Here is a 19,460-nt window from a genome sequence, read left to right on the forward strand (position 1 = left end):
ACTTATCTGCCTGGAGCCCCTGGACCTGGATCTGCCCAAGGGAGACCTCCTCAGGGACCTCAAAACAGAGGGGCTCCCCTCTCGGTCCTCCTTTCCCCATTACACTCCTCTCGGTTCTGGACCCTCTTGGCTGCCTCTTCTGGCTCCGTCCCCTTCCCGCTCCCTTCCCGCTCCCTCCCTCTTCCCCTTTCCCTCTTCCTTCACTTTCCCTCCCCTCCCCTCCCTCCTCCCCTCCCTCCTCCCCTCCCTCCTCCCCTCCCTCCTCCCCTCCCTCCTCCCCTCCCTCCTCCCCTCCCTTCCACTCTCCCCCTCCTCCCTCCTTCTTCCTCCTTCTTCCTCCTTCCCTCTTCTCTCCTCCTCCCTCCCTCCTCCCCTCTTTTCCTTCCCTTCCTCTCTCCCCTTTTCCCTCCCCTTTGTCTTCCTCCTCTCTCCTCTACCCCGCCCTCCCCTTCTCCCCCTCCTTTCTTCTCTCCCTCCCTTCCTCCAGGTCCTCACCCTTGCCCCACTCCTTCCCTCTGTCCCTCCCCTCCTCTTCCCTACCCTTTCCTTACTGTTCTTCTCTTCCCCTCTGCTCTTCAATTACAGCTCCCCTTCTTCCCCACCCCTCCCCTTCCCCTCTCGCCTCCTCCCTGGCCCCACCAAACCCCACGTCCTGCCCTCTAATGGATCTACCCTGAGCTGATTCTTGAAAATGGAAGCCTAAGATTTTTAACCTTCAAACACACCGAGCGCTTCAGTATGTAAAGGCAGTTAGGGTATAGATCTTTAAATGAAGTTCATTTGGTTTTGTCTCTTATAAATGGGTTTGTGGTAGAAAATGTAAAAATACAGAAACGTGGAGGCAAGAAATCCCCTCCCCCTAGCACACTCTCCCTCTCCCTTTCTGCCTTTTCCCCAGTCAAAAGCTCAAAGCTAATGTGTATGAAATTCTAAATATGCAATTTAATTTCCTTTTGAACTTAATATCACCGCAAACAGTCTCAAACCCGGATGCTCACTGAACGCCCCTGCCCATTTAGGAATCGGGCATGGTGCAGATGTTCTGATAAGTTTGAGTCTAACCCACGGAGATTTTGAACCCAAAAGCTGGGGGTTACTGGAGAGGCAAAGGCAGGTGACCCGAGAACACAATTTGAGAACTGGTGGGTGGCTAAGCCTGGGATCCTCAGCAAGATGCTGTAAAAGCTAGGGCTCAGGGCCATAGGCCCCAGGCCTCCAGCTGATGGGGAAGCCCACCTCCTGTGGCAGTCGGGAACTGCCGTCCTGGGGGGCTGTTGGAGCCCCAGTGTGGGTGGCTGCGCGGGGGGGGGGGGGGGGGGGGGATGTCTCTAGTGAGGCTGCCCCTGCCACACTGGCATGGTGGCAGCTCCCGCAGAAGGCCTGGGGCCTCAGCACCCCTGCCCACCCCTCCTCCCCACCTCTCACCCCAGCTTGGATTTCCCCATTCTGAGGATCGGAGGCTTGTGGCCGGGACAGGTGTGCAGTGCATGGCCCAGGCGTGATCTCCTAAAGTGACCCCACCAGACTGGCAGCGCATCCTGGGAGTGGCCCCCCTTCTAAAGCATCTTAAACAGTCCAAAGACACCCCCTTCCAAACTTGCCTAGCTGCACCACACAATTCCGATTGGTCCTAAACCCAACCCTGGCTCCTGGCCTCCTGGAGTCCAGTGACACAACCTGTAGGTGTCCCTCCACCCTTCCCCCACCCCCCCACCAGGCAGCAGTGCATGGGCCTCTCACCCACTGACCCTGGCCTCTGTCTCTAGACTAAAAGGGACAGGGACGCCGTGGACAAACTGCTCAAAGACCTGGACGCCAACGGGACGCCGAGGTGGACTTCATCGAGTTCATCGTGTTTGTGGCCACACTCACGGCCGCCTGCCACAAGTATTTCGAGCAGGCTGGGCGCCCCTGACGTCGTCCTGCAAGCCCAGAACCCCAGCCGGCCTGGGGGGTGGTAGGGAGTGGGCAGGAAGCAGCCCCTGGCTTCCAGAACCCTATGCTCCACGGCCTCCAGCTGCCCCTGTGATCAGTAAAATGTTTGTGAAATGTTCCTGGTCTGGTGGACATGGATTACTTCTTGACCCCCTCAGTGCCCCCACCCCAGCACAGTGAGTTCTCTGATTTGTTACTTCCTGCTCCTGCCCAGTAGGGAGCTAGAGAAGGGAAGGACTCGGATCAGTTGGTCAGGTGGACCACCTCCTTACTGCCCCCTGCCAGTGGGGCCCTATCCCTGCTCTTGTGGGTGGCTCAGCACCGAGGAAGCATCATGCTGCCCTGGACCACGGAGGTACACGGGCCACACATCCCTCCACCCAGGCTGCCAGACAGCCACTCATCAGACCCCAGCCCCTCCATGTCCAAACAAGTCACATTCTTAAATGCATGGGGGTTTTGGTTTCTTTGAGTTTTTTTTTTGAGGGGGGGGTTGGCCACAAAGGCTATAAAACACAGTAACACACATAGAGAAGAAATGAATGACACAAGGGGCAACGGGGTGGCTCAGTCAGTTGAGTCTGACCTCAGCTCAGGTTATGATCTCAGGGGGCTCTGCTCTCATCAGGGAGTCTGCCTGTACCTCTCCCTCTGCCCATCCCCCCCACTCATGCTCCTCATTTTTAAAGATTTTATTGATTTGTCAGAGAGAGAGAGAGCACAAGCAGGGGGAGTGGCAGACAAGGGGAGAAGCAGACTCCCCACTAAGCAGGGAGCCTGATGTGGGACTCAATCCCAAGACCCTGGGATCACCTGGGCTGGAGGCAGATGCTTAACCCACTGAGCCACCCAGGCGTCCCAGTAAAATGAATTTTCAAAATGGTTCTCAGCAGGGACCTGACATAGGCCCACTCACTGCTAACTGGAAAGGAGCAGGAGAGACATGAAGCCACAGCAGGCAGGGGGGTCAGTTAGGAGAGTGCTGCACCAGCGGCCTAGGGCGGTGGGAGGGGGTCTATGAATCCAGGGTACGCTCTTGTCAGAGAATCAATGTGCTTCCTTGACAGCATGAGGAAGGAGGAAGGGGTTGCTGAGAAAGAGGGATGAATCAAGAAGCACACTAAAGTTTCTGCCTTAGAAACTTTGGCTTGAGTTATGTGCACTTACTGTAAGCAGATACAACTACATTTTTTTTTTTTAAGATTTATTTATTTTTGAGAGAGAGGGAAAGGGAGAGACTCTCAAGCAGACCCTGACATGAGGCTCAATCTCATGACCTGAGCCGAGACCAAGTGTCTGATGCTGGCCAACCGAGCCACCCAGGTGCCCCACAATTAAATGTAATGTATGTATCGAATTGATACTCATTCAGTGAGTATTAGGCACCAGCCACATGGCAGCCAAGCATTCATCTTTGTGCTGGATATGTAGCAGTAAACAAAATTCCTGCCTTCGGGGGCTGACATTCCAAGAGGAAAGGTCAGACAATACACAAATTAATAATCACGTGTCAGGTAGTGAGAAGCAAAACAAAGGAGCAGAGAGAGTAGCAGGGACAGCAGTGCTGTCTGAAAGAGTGAGCATAAGCAGGCCTCTCTGGTTAGGCCACATGGAAGCCAACACTGGAAAAGGTGGCTCAGTGAGCTATGTGGGTATGGGACACTCAACCTGTTCTCAGAAGAATCAAAAGTATTGTTCTGTGTTGTATTGCAAAACATGAGTGAAGAGGCAGGCTCACAAGCCAGCTGATGCAAGTGGTCGCTGGAGAATTTCCTGGGCCTTCTGGAAGAGAACACAGAATCTTGGACTTCACGGCAAGGGGAGTCTGGGCACCACCGGCTCATCCATGACAAATGATTTCGGAGCTGCTGACAGCAGGCGACTCAAATTTTCTAGCTGACCTGGAACTGGGTTCAGTTCCATGGATCCAGAATCCGACTAGGGGCAAATGTATGAGTTAAAGCAGGAAATGCACACAAGGCCCTGTAGGCCTCTCCATTACACTGCGTCACAAACACGAGGGAAGACGCTCAGCTTGTCGCCACAGTGCTCTGCCTTAGAGTCAGGGGTCCAAAATGATTCAGACTTTAAGGTTCTGACCACAAAGGAAGCTTAGCATCGAGCCCTAGGACAATGAAGAGATGAAATGCACCCTAATGGAGGAGTATAATCTGTGGTCAGTTAATTAAGGGGAAAACCTATGCTTGTGCGCACACGCGGACACACACACACACACACACACACACACAAGTATGGCAAGTTTTACACCAACACATTTGTTTTTAAATCAGTGAAGCAACTTACAACTAAGTTTTCTGATCAAGGTCCATGATATCTCAAAGAAGGGTGCTCCTTCAGCCAACTCCCTGAATTAAGAGAATGTGGAGCAAGTGGCCTGTGGTGTACATCAAAAGGAATGAGAAATAACTCTTGCAGGCTGTATGCCCCAAGACTTTGGGGGGACCTGTTAGCACAGTTTAACCTAGCCGCCTTGACTGACACAGATAGACACTGACTCTTGGCCCCAGGAAAGCCTACTGGGTCCTCCCTACTCCCCTGCTCCAGGTCAGCCTCTCAACTCCCATGTGCACCAGCCCCCATATTCTCGCCTTTACCCAAGTCCCAACGACACACAGATGGCAGGCAGTGAGTAAGCCTCCCATGCTACACACATGACCCCCAACACTCCCCTGCTCCTGGGTCTCAAGGGCTCCCGGCACTATTTCTGTTCCTGCTCCAGACTTCAGAAGGCCAGGAGTGTGGACAAGAATTCCACGGACAGAAACAGTTTCTGTAAAGGACTCTCTTTGTGCCCAGATACTCTATGATAAAAGTACACAGCCATCCAAGACATGTATCTCAGCTTGTCTCCATGAACACATGCTTGCTCCAATCAAATCACGTGTAGCAATTCTGGAAATCGCACCCTGCCTGTCCTATGGCTTTGAGCATCCATCAGCACAGGCCAATGCAGATGAATTAACTCCGAGGAAGCCTCTCTCCTCGGCCTGCCCCTCTCACCGGCTCCCACAGTGTCCTCCAGAGTCTCCCCAGGGCTGCAGCTCCCGTGGTTCCTAGCTCCAGGGGCCCCCACTGGGTTCTACTCTCAGAGGGTGTACTCCATGCTCAGGGCAAGTCGTTCGCTCTAAAGAGCTTTTTCTAAAGAGCTTTTCCATGAGTGCTCAGTCCCTCCTTGTGCTCCCACAGGATACTCAAGCACACGGCCGTGCAATTACTTGTCCCAGCTCTTCCCTATCCGGGACTTTCCTTCATGCTCCTGGTGCCTCAGGTGGGACAGAAAGCATGTTCTATTCCCACTGAGAGACTAAACATACCGCAGCTGCTGAGAAGCAAGGCCAGAGACGAGACAATGGCCTGAAGTTCATCTCTGTTAAAAGCTGAGAGTTCTGTTAACCTGTCCCCACACCACCTGCTGTAAGCAATTCTCCCTCCCAGTTCCAGGCTCACGAGAACCCTAAACTTCAAGCAGCTCAGTCCCGCTTGCTGGTGGCAGCGCTGAAAGAAGAGTGTCCATTTCAAAAGAAATGGATTAACACACACACTGGCTTTGGTCTTCTGAACAACATCTTTATTTGAAAAAAGATTTTCTATAGATAAACACACACAATGGCTTTGGTCTTCTGCACAACATCTTTATTTGAAAAAAGATTTTCTACAGATCTTTGTTTTTTCAAGGCAAATGAACACTTATTGATCGCATGTCTGATTTGAACTTAAGAGGTCTTATCTTCCCGGGGCACAGCTGGACTGGCCAGGAAACACACAGACCCAGGCTCAAGACCCAGGAATACTTGATCATTCAAAGGAACACAAAGGATCCAAGCCCGTTAACTTACGCCCAGACAAGTAGCTTGTTTAGGCGTGTACAAGCCACTGATCAACACTATCCTAACCACAGAATCACCAGATGTACCTAATGAAATATCTAACAAAAGAAAGACATTTTGGGGACGCCTGGGTGGCTCAGTCAGTTAGGCATCTGCCTTTGGTTCAAGTCATGACCCCAGGGTCCTGGGACTGACCCCGCATTGGGCTCCTTGTAGAGTGGGGAGCCTGCTTTTCCTTCTGCCTGTGGCTCCCGCTACTTGTGCGCTCTGTCTCTCTGACAAATAAAATCTTAAAAAAAAAAAAAAAAGAAAGAAAGACATTCTTCAAATTCTAAGTCTCTTGAAATTGAACAGACAGACCTCTGTGGGACCAGAATAACTAAGTAAGCCTGTGAACACAACTTCACCTCCAAACCACCAACAGCATCCACCTGCTGAGACACCCCCGACCAAATTTTGCGCTTAAAAACCCTCACCTGTAAGTCATCGGGCAGTTTGGGACTTGAAGCCTTAGCTCCCTGTTCTCCAATAAATAGCCTACCTTTCCTCACTGCAAAATCTCCATGTCAGTCTTTTACTGGCTTGCTGTGCATCCGAGGGAAGAATTCTCTTTTAGCTCGCTTACACAACCACTGACCCTGAAGGAGACTGTGGCATGCAGATAAGAAACATACAAAAACAGAATAAACACGCTACTTCAGCTTTCTCCTGGTGTCAGCCCAGGTGACCAGCATCCATCAGCTGTGAACCTAAAGCAGAACTGGAAGAAATTCAACATCAAGACACTGAGTCTCAGATTTCTGCATCCTGGTGTTAAAAATTTAAAAAAAAAAAAAAAAAATGAACCATCCACAAGAATGCCACTTCTTTCAGACAGAGTCCTCTGACACCGCCTCCTCCTGGGAAGAACCTGGAAATTTCTAGTCCAGGCCTACAGCTTCACATTTCTCTGTTTCTTTCCCATGTTCTCACCCGCCCCTATTTTGCTCAATGGCCAAGCTTTCTTCCCATCCCTGCCACCACCCTCCTCAGTGCCCGGGCGGCTCTACCTCCAGCAACTGTCCCTCCGGAGGTAACTTTTCAGTTTCACAAAGACAAACTCCAAGTTATTCTAATGTTTCTCTAATTACCAGCAGAGTCAGGAGGAGCCACAAAAAATCACTATCTGCTCTAGCACCTGTCCCAGCTAGCATGGACCCATTTTCCTCTCAACCTCAACTTTGCTCCCCCTGCCCAATTTCGGACTCCGTGAGACTGAAGTTTCACCTTCACTGCTGCAGCAGGACGACCACCCAACCCAGGACGCTACTGAATCTGGCTGTGGCACGGCCAGGCCCCGCCGCCGCCCCGCCTCACCGCCCGCGCTCCTTCAGGACGACTCGCTTCTCTCTATCCGCCGCACCAGCTCCACCAGCATCTCTGCCATCTTCGCGATCTCCTTGGCCTTCTCCTCGGCCTTCTCGCATCTCTTGGCCGCCCTGCCGTCCACGCCGTCGCCGGGGTTCTGCAGATGGTTGAGAGCGCTCTCCTCCGAGGCCTCCACCTGCGTTTTGATCTGGATGAGCATATTGTCCATCTCCCACAGCTTGCTTCTGTTCCGCAGGTAGGTTCTGCCGTGCTCCCGCGTGAGGGCCGCGATGTCCTCGCGCATCTCGTTGATGACGGGCAGGAGGAACTGCTCGAAGTCCTCCTCGGGCTCCAGCACTTCCACCTCCTCGGGCTCCGCCAGCTCGACGATGTCCTAGGGCCGCATCTGTCCCGCCACTTCTTCGTGCCCGCGCCCCTGGGGACGGGCGCGGGCATGAACCGTTCCTGCGGCCGTCCGCGCGTCAACAGTGCTCCCGAACTACCTACGCCTCCCTCCTCAGAGCCGCTCCGAGAAAGAACCCGGAGCAGATGCCGCACCTACACCCGGCCAACAAGCGGTACTCCCGGCCCGCGCCGGCGGTGGGGGATGTTTGCGGCACTTTCACGACGTGGCCCGGCCCCCTTACGGCCATGACTGGGACCGACCCGTGGCGGGCGCGCGCACACTGATGGGCCTCTGTCGCGGGCGCGCGCACGCCTACCGCCCCCAGCTTCCGTCCCCGCCCCGCCCCCAATCAGCCTTTGGGATCGTCCCGGTACCTCGCTGACCTCCTCTGTGAGGGCATCCCAGGCTTTTACTTTCACTTTGTTGTTTTTTTTTTTTAAATGAAAGCAATTTTCCCTCCTTAGTGTTTAAATCAGACAGGCTGATTTTACAGCTCTTACTATCCAGCCACGCGCTACTCTAAGTGCTTAGTTTAATTCACTTAACCTCACAGCAAAGCTGATAGATGAAAAACTGGCTAAAATCCTCTCATATGGCGGCGCCTGGGTGGCTCAGGTCATGGTCTAAGGGTCCTGAGATGGAGTCCCGCATTGGGCTCTCTGCTTAGTGGGGAGCCTGCTTCCCCCTCTCTCTGCCTGCCTCTCTGCCTGCTTGTGATCTCTCTGTCTGTCAAATAAATAACTAAAAATCCTAAAAGCAGCAACAACAACAAAACACATGCTTATGATCAGAATTTCAACCTGAGCCATTTGGGTCTACTCTTTCTTTTCTTTTCTTTTTTAAGATTTTATTTATTTATTTGACAGACAGAGATCACAAGTAGGCAGAGAGAGAGGGGTAAGCAGGCTCCCTGCCCAGGAGAGAGCCTGATGCAGGGCCGGATGCAGGGTGGATGAGGATGGATTCCAGGACCTCTAGATCATGACTCCAGCCAAAGGCAGAGGCCCAACCCACTAAGCCAGGCAGGTGCCCCTACAGTTGCTCATCTTAATGAGCACACATACTTCCTCTTCTGGGACAGGGCCCTTAAGTAAAAAACCCAGGATTCTTCTTTTTTATTTAATTTTTTTATAAACATATAATGTATTATTAGCTCCAAGGGTACAGGTCTGTGAATTGACAGGTTTACACACTTCACAGCACTCACCACAGCACATACATCTCCCCAATGTCCATAACCCCACCACCCTCTCCCCCACCAAGTTTTGTTTGTTTTGTGAGATTAAGAGTCTCTTATGGTTTGTCTCCCTCCCTTCCTGCCCCCAACTACCCCCCCCCCGTGTTGCATCTCCACTTCCTCATATCAGAGAGATCATGTGATAGTTGTCTTTCTCCAATTGACTTATTTCGCTAAGCATAATACCCTCTAGTTCCACCCGTGTCATCACAAATGGCAAGAGTTTATTTCTTTTGGTGGCTGCATAGTATTCCATTGTATATATATTCCACATCTTCTTTATCCATTCATCTGTTGATGGACATCTAGGTTCTTTCCATAGTTTGGCTATTGTGGACATTGCTGCTATAAACATTTGGGTACATGTGCCCCTCCGGATCACTATGTTTGTATATTTAGGGTAAATACTCAGTAGTGCAATTGCTGGGTCATAAGGTAGCTCTATTTTCAACTTTTTGAGGAACCTCCATGATGTTTTCCAGAGTGGTTGCACCAGCTTGCATTCCCACCAACAGTGTAGGAGGGCTCCCCTTTCTCCGCATCCTCGCCAGCATCTGTCATTTCCTGACTTGTTAATTTTAGCCATTCTGACTGGTGTGAGGTGGTATCTCATTGTGGTTTTGATTTGTATTTCCCTGATGCCAAGTGATGTGGAGCACCTCTTCATGTGTCTGTTGGCCATCTGGATGTCTTCTTTGCAGAAATGTCTGTTCATGTCCTCTGCACATTTCTTGATTGGATTATTTGTTCTTTGGGTGTTGAGTTTGATAAGCTCTTTATAGATTTTGGATACTAACCCTTTACCTAATATGTTGTTTGCAAATATCTTCTCCCATTCTGTCAGTTGTCTTTTGGTTTGTTAACTGTTTCCTTTGCTGTGCCAAAGCTTTTGATCTTGATGAAGTCCCAATAGCTCATTTTTGCCCTCACTTCCCTTGCCAAAAACCCAGGATTCTAACTGCTCTTTTCTCACCCCTTGCTCCCAGCTTTTTGTCCTGGGCGGATTTTTCTCCCACTGCCTTGGGTTGTTCTGGTCAGTAGGTTTTTGTTCTCTGTTTTAGGTAGGGTAACTGAAGGGACTCATTTTAGAAAGGTCCTGTCTCTGTTGTTTCTGTTTAGGCCACAAGTACTTATGTTCTGTATTCTGCATCCAGTTAAACTAAAAAGGCGATGTTCCCACTTCAAAGGGGAAACAAGAGAGTTAATCATTCTCTGAGGTTTTTTAAAAAGAATTTATTTGTTTGACACAAAGAGACACAAAGAGAGAGGGAGCACAAGCAGGGGAAGCGGGAGAGGGAGAAGCAGGCTTCCTGCTGAGCAGGGAGCCCGATGTCTGGACTGATCCCAGGACCCTCGAATCATGACCTAAGCTGAAGGCAGAAACTTAACAACTGAGCCACCCAGGCACCCTCTTCTCTGAATTTTTGTCCTAGGCCCCCAAACACCTGATAACATCTAAGAAGAGCCAGATCCCAAACATGTTGCCAGGACGTTAACTTTGAACAAGACTTGGCAGATGCTGGCTGGCATCAGTAACCCCTACCTTCAATGATTTATAGAATAACACCTATTACTCATGGGCCACTCACCTTTGATCGGACCCTACTCTGGATTCCTGAAGGAATAGTTGCCCTAGATCCCTTTCCAATATGAACTCCTAGACCCAAGCCAGGAAGAGACTCATTCTCCTTTCCTTTCTGAGTCTCCCAGTCTGTCTGCTAAATTCTGTTTCTCACACTATTTAATAAGCTGTTTTTACTTTCTCTGGCCTGTGTTTGATTTCTGTCCCATGCAAAGTTGGTCCTGCAGGGAACCCCCTCTGGGTTCTTGGACCCAACCTGCCTACATCATCTTCACCAGACTGTAAGCAACCTAAGATAAAGGGCCACTTCTGATTCTGCTCTGTCCTCAGCCCCTCTTGGCAGCCTGGATACAAGTAGGGCCTTAGGGAATATTTTAGAGATAAGGCCTCCTTTCATAAAATATAAGCGCCTCTGTCTATTGGAGGTTCCTTGACAGTGGGTTCTGGTCTCTGTCCTTAACACCTATAGGAACTGAAAAACAGCAGGGGACCAGTAAAATTCAGCTTTAACATTCATTTAACAAAAAATGTTTGAGCATGGAGAGTATGCCATTGTGGAATGGATGGAGTCTCTTTGCAGGCTTGTTCAGTGAGTGTCCCACTAGCTGAACTTTGGAGGGACTCTGCTTACAATAGTGCCACAGATTAGAGCTTCAGTATTCCAGTCTTTAAGTAAAAACCGGTGATCCCAGCGTGAATATCCATCGATGGGAAGATATGTAAGTGAGGTGATGTGCAGGAAAGTGATTTGCAAATACCAAAGCACCAGCAGATATAAGTGGTGATAGTGTAATAGTAATTATGACAGTGAATGGAGGTTGTTTGTGCTAAAGGTTTTGAAGTCAGAAACATCCTGCATTAGGTGCTCCTAGTCCCTCCAGTTACTTGTTCTGTGGCCTTGGACAAGCTGGCTAACTCGAACACATATCTCTGAGGTCAGTTTCCACCTGCTGCTCTAAACTGGGCATTGGACATATGATCTGTAAGATCATCTCACGATCCTTATCGTCCCATAATAATTACATGATATGGTTTGCCCAAGATTTTGTATCTTGCTCGTCTCCTGCCTAGCGCAGCCACAGCTCGTGGTCCCAAGGTTATCTGAAGCAGGTAGTATTGGCTGCTGGATAAACTGACCAGTGTGTTTGCTCCTCACCTGTCTACTGGTCCCATAAGCTGAGAGAATGTCTGCCTCTTAATCATTTTCCTAAGGAACAGACTTAAGTATGCCCTAATAGGAGATGAAGTAAAGATCTGTGTGCAGCATTTTATTAAGAATGATGGCAATATCCAAGCTGATATAATGTATCCTACTAGTTTTATGGGTATCATCAGAGTGACAAGACTGGGGGAGAATTTTCATCTGATGTATGACACCAAGGATCACTTTGCTGTTCATTGGATTACACCTGAGAAGGTCAAGTGTAAATTGGGCAAAGTGAGAAAGATCTTTGTGGGGACAAAAGAAATCCCTCATCTGGTGACTCATGATGCTTGCTCCATCCGCTGTCCTGAGCCCCTCATCAGGGTGAATGACACCATTAAGATTGATTTGGGAGACTGGAGAGATTACTGATTTCACAAGTGCGGCACTGGCTAACTGTGTAGGGTGACCACAGTGCTAACCTGAGAAGAACTGGTCACCAGCAGAGAGAGACAACCTAGTTCTTCAGATACTGTTCACATGAAAGATGCCAATGGCAACTGATTTGCCACTCAACTCTCTTAACATTTTTGTTATTGGCAAAGGGAACAAACCATGGATTTCTTTTCCCCAGGGAAAAGGTATCCACCTCACCAGAAAGAGATAAGAGACTGGCAACCAAACAGAGCAGTGGGTAAAATGGTCCCTACGTGACTTGATTGGAAGACTATAGCTAATTAAAGATCATACAGCACACACACACACACACACACACACACACACACACAATGATTTGTATCTTGTATCCTGAGTGTCCTCTTTAGCTCTCCAGACATTCCTGGTTTGATGAATTAGAATTTATTAAAGGGATATAGATAATAAAGGATTCACATTCAAACTGTATTGAGAATGTCTATAGATCAATAAGGAAAAGACAAATAACTCAATTTAAAAACCGGCAAGATGGGACACCTGGGTGGCTCAGTCAGTTAAGTATCTGCATTCAGCTGGGGTCATGATCCCAGACTCCTGGGATCCAGTCCCACATTGCTCCTTGCTCAGCAAGGAACCGCTTCTCTCTCGTCCTGCCACTCCCCCTGGTTGTGATCTGACAAGTAAATAAATAAAATATATATTTTTAAAGATTTTATTTATTTATTTGACAGACAGAGATCACAAGTAGGCAGAGAGGCAGGCAGAGAGAGAGAGAGAGAGAGGGAAGCAGGCTTCCTGCGGAGCAGAGAGCCCGATGCGGAGCTCGATCCCAGGACCCTGAGATCATGACCTGAGCTGAAGGCAGCAGCCCAAACCACTGAGCCACCCAGGCGCCCCTAAATAAAATATTTTTTAAAAAATTAAAATGGGGCGCCTGGCTGGCTCAGTGGGTTAAGCCTCTGCCTTCGGCTCAGATCATGATCCCAGCGTCCTGGGATCGAGTCCCACATCGGGCTCCTTGCTCCACAGGGAGCCTGCTTCTCCCTCTGACTCTGCCTTCCACTCTGTCTGCCTGTGCTCGCTCTCACTCTCTCTCTCTTACAAATAAATAAATAAAATCTTTAAAAAAAAAAAAAAAAAAAAAAACTAGGGACAGTGGGAAGCTCTTCATGGGTCCTTGACATGTTCTGTATCTTGATCTCGATGGGGGTTACCTGATTGCGTAACCACGCGAAAGGTACAGTGAGGACCCACGCGTCTTAACCTAGCCCTGTTCACGTCGCGCGCGGAAGAGCGTCCAGGGTCTGGAAACAGAGACCGGCGCGCGTGCGTGTACGTGAGCGCGCAAAAGCCGGTTGCTGGGGCGCGCGCGGGCGCGCGCAGGAGCCGGAAGCAGAACTGGGAGCCCGGAAGTCGGGCGGGCATCCGGGCCGCGGCGGGCCATGGAGGGTCGCGCCGCGGGTGGTGGGCCACCGCGCGAGGGGTCAGCGGAGGACGAGGCCGAGCTCCTTGGAGCAGCGTGGAGCGGGGACAGCGGCAATGTGTCCCAGAGCCACAGCAGCGCCTCGGGGCCGTGGGAGGACGAGGCGTCGGAGCTGGGCGCGCCGGGCCGCGATCTGCCGCTGCTGCGCCGCGCCGCCGCGGGCTACGCCGCCTGCCTGCTGCCGGGAGTCGGGGCGCGGCCCGAGGTCGAGGCCCTGGACGCCAGCCTGGAGGACCTGCTCACCAGAGTGGACGAGTTCGTGGGCATGCTGGACATGCTGCGCGGGGACTCCTCCCACGTCGTCAGTGAGGGTGTGCCTCGCATTTACGCGAAGGCCGCGGAGATGCGGCGGGTCTACAGCAGGATCGACCGGCTGGAGGCCTTCGTGGGGATGATCGGCGCCCGCGTGGCCAGGATGGAGGAGCAGGTGGCCAGGGCGGAGGCCGAGCTGGGCGCTTTCCCCAGCGCCTTCAGGAAGCTGCTGCACACGATCAGCGTGCCCTCCTTGTTCAGCAAGGCGCCCTCCGGCAGGCCCCAGCAGAGCGGCTACGAGCCGCCCGTCCTGTTTCGGACCGAAGACCACTTTCCCTGTTGCAGCGAGACACCTCCGATCTGAGTCCGCTGGCCGGCCCGCCAGGGAACGCCGGCTGCGAGGGCCGGGGCTGCTGAGTCTGCCGGCGAGGCCGCTGGTAGACCTCCACGAGGTTGGAGGACGGCGTGTTTGTCTTTGGCACACTTGTTTCCCACTGTTTGCATGACCTCCCGTAAGGACGTGTGGCTTTCTCTCTCCAGTGCTGAACTGAGGGCTGGCTGCTTGGGGCATCGGGGAACCTGAAGGCGTTTCTCTGCGCTGTGGCAGAATTGTTGTTTTTATGGGTTTTACAGCTTACCCAACAGTATTACCTTTTCAGAGTTTCTATATTTTATATTAAGAAAAACTGCCCAACTGTCCCAGTCTTATTATTCGATCCTAATAGCGATTCCATTTTCTGTAGCTTTTAGGGTAGATGGTAAGTTATTTCACGTTATATTCTACTTTCCACATCATGGGTTGTAAACCGAAGGAAATCATACAATTTCTGAGATGGATTGATTTATTGCAATTAATTCTGAAGCTGTATTTGCAAGTAGGCCCTCCGAATCTTAATTTGCCCACAGCAAATATGTCTGTAAGTGGTTGCTAACATTTAGTTTATAATTTAAATATTAATAAAAATTTTAAATTTTATTGGAAAAGCTTTTCTTCTGGAAAGGACTTTGTATATTTCTTTTTTTTGTTTGAAAATAGATATATTGCTCATGATTGTAGGGCTAAGGAGAAGTGTCTTGGGAGTAACTCCTTTCGGATGTGAAAAAGCTTAGCTACTATTCCACAGAATTTTGTTTCTCACCTCTCAAAGTCAATAGTTAAATCATGTGTGTGAATGACTGGTGTTGGTTTTGTTCTTTCACCCAACAGCATGGAATCCTAAAGATGTCTTGCAGGTGCAGCAGGCTTTGATCTTGATTTGAATCTTAGGTTTCTTTTGTGTCATTTATTGTGGATCTTAGAGGCAAACTGAGTAGTCATGTTCTCTCATAGCTGTGTATCATAAGTCTGATCATGTAGGGGCGCCTGGGTGACTGAGTAGGTTAAGTGTCTGCCTTCTGCTCAGGTCAGGATCCCAGAGTCCAGGGATTGAGTCCCGCATTGGGCTCCTTGTTCAGCGGGGAGCCTGCTTCTCCCTCGAACTGCCACTCCACTCCCCCGGCTTGTGTGCCCACTCGCCTGCTCATAAGTTCTCTCTCTCTCTCTCTCTGACCCAAAAAAATAAAAAATCTGATGATGTAATCTGCACTTTCCTCTTTCATGGACCTGCAGTGTCGCACATTTATACTTTTTATTCAGGAGGTTCATAGACGATAAATTAAGGAACTCCTGAATTTAGAAGCTGAAAGCACAGGTAAGCTACATTTAAGACTGTTGGGCAATCACTGGGTAGTACCATAAGTAATTAGCATATCCCTATGATATAGTCACTGAATATGAAAATAGCTTTAGTACCTAACATCCATACTGCAAAAATGCTTTATATTAAAAAGTAGGTAGTAATTAGGGCAAATTACGAAAAAAATTGGGATAACTAATTTTTTTTTAAGATTCTATTTATTTGAAATAGAGAGCATGCACACAAGCAGTGGGGAGGAGCAGGGGAGAGGGAGAAGCAGACTTCTCACTGAGCTGGAAGCCTGATCCTGGCTCTCAGGGAGCATGAGATCCTGACCTGAGCCCAAGGCAAATGCCCAACCAACTAAGCCACCCAGGTGCCCCATTTTCTGGCAATATTTAAAAACAACAACAACAACAACCCCCTGGGACACCTGGGTGGCTCAGTTGAACGTCTGCCTTCTGCTCCAGTCATGATCCTGAGATACTGGGATTGAGCCCCACGTTGGGCTCCTTCCTCAGCAGGGTGTCTGCTTCTCCCTCTCCCTCTGCTTCTGATCTCTTGAGCACACGCGCATGTGTGTGCGCACTCTCTTTCTCTCTCGGTCAAATAAATAAACAAATAAAATCTTATATAAAACTAAGAGAAAGAGAAAAGAAAACAAGAGCTGGCAGTGCTGAACTGGCTCAGTGGGGAAAGCGTGCAATTTTTGATCTCAGGGTTGAAGTTTGACGCCCCCCATGCTGGGTGTTAAGAGGATTAAAAATAAACTTTAAATATTTTATTTTATTTGAGATTTTATCTTTTTTTAAGATTTTATTTAATTATTGTCAAAGAGAGCTCACACAAGTAGGGGGACAAGCAGAGGGAGAAGCAGGCACTCCCCTGAGCAAGAGGCCTGATGTGGGACTCTATCCCATGACCTCGGATCATGACCTGAGCCGAAGGCAGATGCCCAATGACTTTTATTTCTAAGTAATCTACACCCAACATGGGGCTTGAACCCACAACCCCAAGATCAAGAGTTGCATGCTCTACCAATTGGGCCCATCTGGAGCCCCAAATATAAATAAACTTTTAAAAAAAGGGCGCCTGGGTGGCTCAGTGGGTTAAAGCCTTTGCCTTCAGCTCAGGTCATGATCCCAGGGTCTTGGGACTGAGCTCTGAGTTGGGCTCTCTGCTCATCAGGGAACCTGCTTCCTCCTCTTTCTCCTCCTGCCTCTCTGCCTACTCTGATTTCTCTGTCAAATAAATAAAATCTTAAAAAAAAAAAAGTGCAGGTTGTGGAGTCAGCCCAATGTGAACCCGCTAAGTATATGATCTAGGACAGGCTAGCCTCGTCCCTAAAGGAGTGGAGGGAAAGAACCACAAGGGCACAGGTCTCAAAACTACTCCCTTGGTGCTGGTGCAGAAGCAGCCACAGACCACACATAGACAAATGTGCAGGCTGCATGCAAATAAAACCCAGGTACTTCTTGAAACAAAAGCCCTAAGGGGAGCAGACCATTGATGGTCTGCGATTTAAGATGTTTAAAGTGGCTTGGGACACCTGGTGGCTCAGTCATTTAGGCATCTGCCTTCAGCTCAGGTCATGATCCCAGGGTTCTGAGATTGAGACCCATGTCGGGCTCCTGATTAGCCAGAGCCTACTTCTCCCTCTCCCTCTGCCTGCCACTCCCCCAGCTTGTGCTCTCTCTCTCTCTCTCTCTGACAAATAAAATCTATTAAAAACAAAAACAGGGCACCTAGGTGGCTTAGTTGATAAGCCTCTGCCTTCAGCTCAGGTCATGATCCCAGGGTCCTGGGATCGAGCCCCACATCAGGCTCCCTGCTGAGCTGGAAACCTGCTTCTCCCTCTCCCACTCACCTGCTTGGGTTCCCTCTCTTGCTGTGTCTCTCTCTGTAGAATATATAAATAAAATCTTAAAAAAAGAAAAAAAACGTTAAAAACAATAACTAAAAAATTTTAAACTAGCTTGGCTTCCTCAGAAAGGGCAGCACTGGAAAGCATTAGTTCTAAGGATACCCCCCTCACCACCACACTGGTGAACGTGAATCAAGAGAAAGCCGGGTTTAGGACCACAGACGGGGCTCAGGTTGCCAGTTACCTTCGGACCAAAGACAGTCACAAACAGCTGGAGACCAGCTCGGGTCTTACCTTTTTCGAGACCCACCTTTACCGGAAACAAAGCTTCCTGGCCTCTCTCAGCAGTATCTTCTAAGGACTTTGGCTTAAAATGAACTGCTGTTAATAGTGTGCACTGTAACAGGGCCCCTGGGGGGCTCAGTTGGTTAAGCGTCTGCCTTCAGCTTGGGTCATGATCTCTGGGTCCTGGGACGGAGTGCTGCATGGGGCTCCCTGCTCAGCTGGAAGTCTGCTTCTCCTTCTGCCCCTCCCCCTGCTCATGCTCGCCCATGCTCCCTCTCTCTCAAATAAAATCTTTTATATATATATATATATATGTGTGTGTGTGTGTGTGTGTGTGTGTGTGTGTGTGTATATATATATATGGAAAGCTAACATCCAATTTGTCAGGACTATAGGCCCCACACACAACACATCCCAAATGCACCCCTCTGTCCATCTCATAGCTACCCCATCTCACCTCTGCCACCCAGCAATCTCTTAAGTGGTTTCCTGCTTCCGCATCCTCTCTCCAAGCCACTCTCCACACAGTACATGGCAGCCAGAGGTGTCTTTAAAAACCATAGGCCAGGGACACCTGGGTGGCTCAGTGGGCTAAAAGCCTCTGCCTTAGGCTGAGGTCACGATCCCAAGGTTTTGGCATCGGGCTCTCTGCTCAGCGGGGAGCCTGCTTTCCTTCCTCTCTCTCTGCCTCCCTCTCTGCCTACTTGTGATCTCTCTGTCAAATAAATAAATAAATAAATCTTTACAAAAATAAAATAAATAAATAACTAAAAACCGTAGGCCAGATACATTGGGCTTTGCCTAAAACCATCGTTGGCTTCTCGGGACATTAGAGTAAGATCTGAATTCTATTCTGTGGCCTGCCACACCTTAGAGGATCTGGCTCCCACCCCTTCAGTGATCTTGACTTGGGCCTCTCTCCCCTTGCTCACTCCCATCCAGCTTCACCTTGATCCTGAAAGATACTCAGTGCAGTCCCTTAACAGTGCTGTGTCAGTCTGTGCTGTCTGCCTCCCCCACCTCCAGCCAGGCACGGGTTCTGTCCGTCCCACTGCACCACGGCTGTCTTATCAGCAGGTAACACCACGCCTGGCACGCTCAGCTGTTGAACCAATGACAATCGGGCCAGCCAAGGGAATGAACAGCCGAGCCAGGGAAAAACTAGGCGCTGCATGTGGAATGGGAGATAGAAAGACAGAGTAATGCAGTCAAGACTTGCTGGAAAATCAAGCATCCTGGGAGGGCTGAGGACACCAAGAAAAATAAGACCTGATTGTTCTTCAAGAGCTGGATGGTCCAGAGGGTAAGCCGTCCAACCCCAACCCAGTCCAAGCCCAGCTTCGGGGATTGGATTTTTTAAATCTGGTGCCATCATTCCTGTGGGCTCCAAGAAGGCCCCTTCTGAAATGAGCCCCCGGGATGTTGCTAGAGAACTTTCAGAACTACCTTTCTTTCTTTTTTTATTTTATTTTATTTTATTTATTTGACAGAGAGATCACAAGCAGGCAGAGAGAGAAGAAGGGAAAGCAGGCTCCCCGCTGAGCAGAGAGCCCAATGTGGGGCTTGATCCCAGGACACCGAGACCATGACCTGAGCTGAAGGCAGAGGCCCAACCCACTGAGCCACCAAGGCGTCCCCAGAACTACCTTTCTGAAGAGACTCTTTCATGAGGCAAGGCTAAAAACCATTTTCCAAAGTGACCTACATCGTAGCCCCAGCAATAGAGAAGGGAATGAATGTCTTGTAGAGTGAAAGTTTCCTCTTGGTGGTCTTCATCCCCAAAGGGAGGCGTGCCCGAAGGGGTTCAGGTGGGACCCTGGGGCAGAGGATGGGAATAAAGGGACCCGGGCCCCCTCCCGTGGGCGTGTGACAGCGTGCTGGCGGCCAAGGAGGCGGCACGAACCGCCCCTGTCCAGCAGGGGGCGCTGCCGTAGCAGGAAAGGCCGCCCTGCCTACAGGAACCGGC

The 19,460-nt window shown here is 50.0% G+C and overlaps 2 protein-coding genes and 2 pseudogenes across 5 annotated transcripts in view; 3 read left to right on the forward strand and 1 right to left on the reverse strand.

The window, feature by feature from the left end:
* Positions 1–2,053, forward strand: part of S100P (S100 calcium binding protein P) — a 3,143-nt gene extending 1,090 nt beyond the window's left edge. The window contains 2 exon segments of the mRNA XM_082727545.1: positions 1,767–1,818; positions 1,821–2,053. Coding sequence (XP_082583671.1) covers positions 1,767–1,818; positions 1,821–1,915 — 147 coding nt within the window. The 3' untranslated portion in view covers positions 1,916–2,053.
* A 3,514-nt stretch (positions 2,054–5,567) lies between these two features.
* LOC309863062 (MORF4 family-associated protein 1 pseudogene) lies at positions 5,568–7,797 on the reverse strand (annotated as a pseudogene). Of its 2 annotated transcripts, none has more exons than XR_014316679.1 (2): positions 7,050–7,797; positions 5,568–6,532 (listed from the first exon to the last, which is right to left on the reverse strand). The product of XR_014316679.1 is annotated as an MORF4 family-associated protein 1 pseudogene (transcript). The 2 variants fall into 2 exon arrangements; XR_014316680.1 differs by having other exon boundaries at positions 7,140–7,795.
* Positions 7,680–12,589, forward strand: LOC309863099 (small ribosomal subunit protein eS4 pseudogene; annotated as a pseudogene). The gene is made up of 2 exons: positions 7,680–7,730; positions 11,470–12,589. The product of its transcript is annotated as a small ribosomal subunit protein eS4 pseudogene (transcript).
* Positions 12,590–13,318: 729 nt separating this feature from the next.
* BLOC1S4 (biogenesis of lysosomal organelles complex 1 subunit 4) lies at positions 13,319–14,653 on the forward strand. The gene has a single exon (XM_082727532.1). It carries the CDS (start codon positions 13,377–13,379, stop codon positions 14,031–14,033), a length of 657 nt encoding a protein of 218 aa, XP_082583658.1. The 5' UTR covers positions 13,319–13,376; the 3' UTR covers positions 14,034–14,653.
* The last annotated feature ends 4,807 nt before the right edge of the window (positions 14,654–19,460 follow it).

The sequence above is a fragment of the Mustela nivalis genome (genome assembly GCF_964662115.1).
Source record: "Mustela nivalis genome assembly, chromosome: 4".
Lineage (NCBI taxonomy): Eukaryota > Metazoa > Chordata > Mammalia > Carnivora > Mustelidae > Mustela > Mustela nivalis.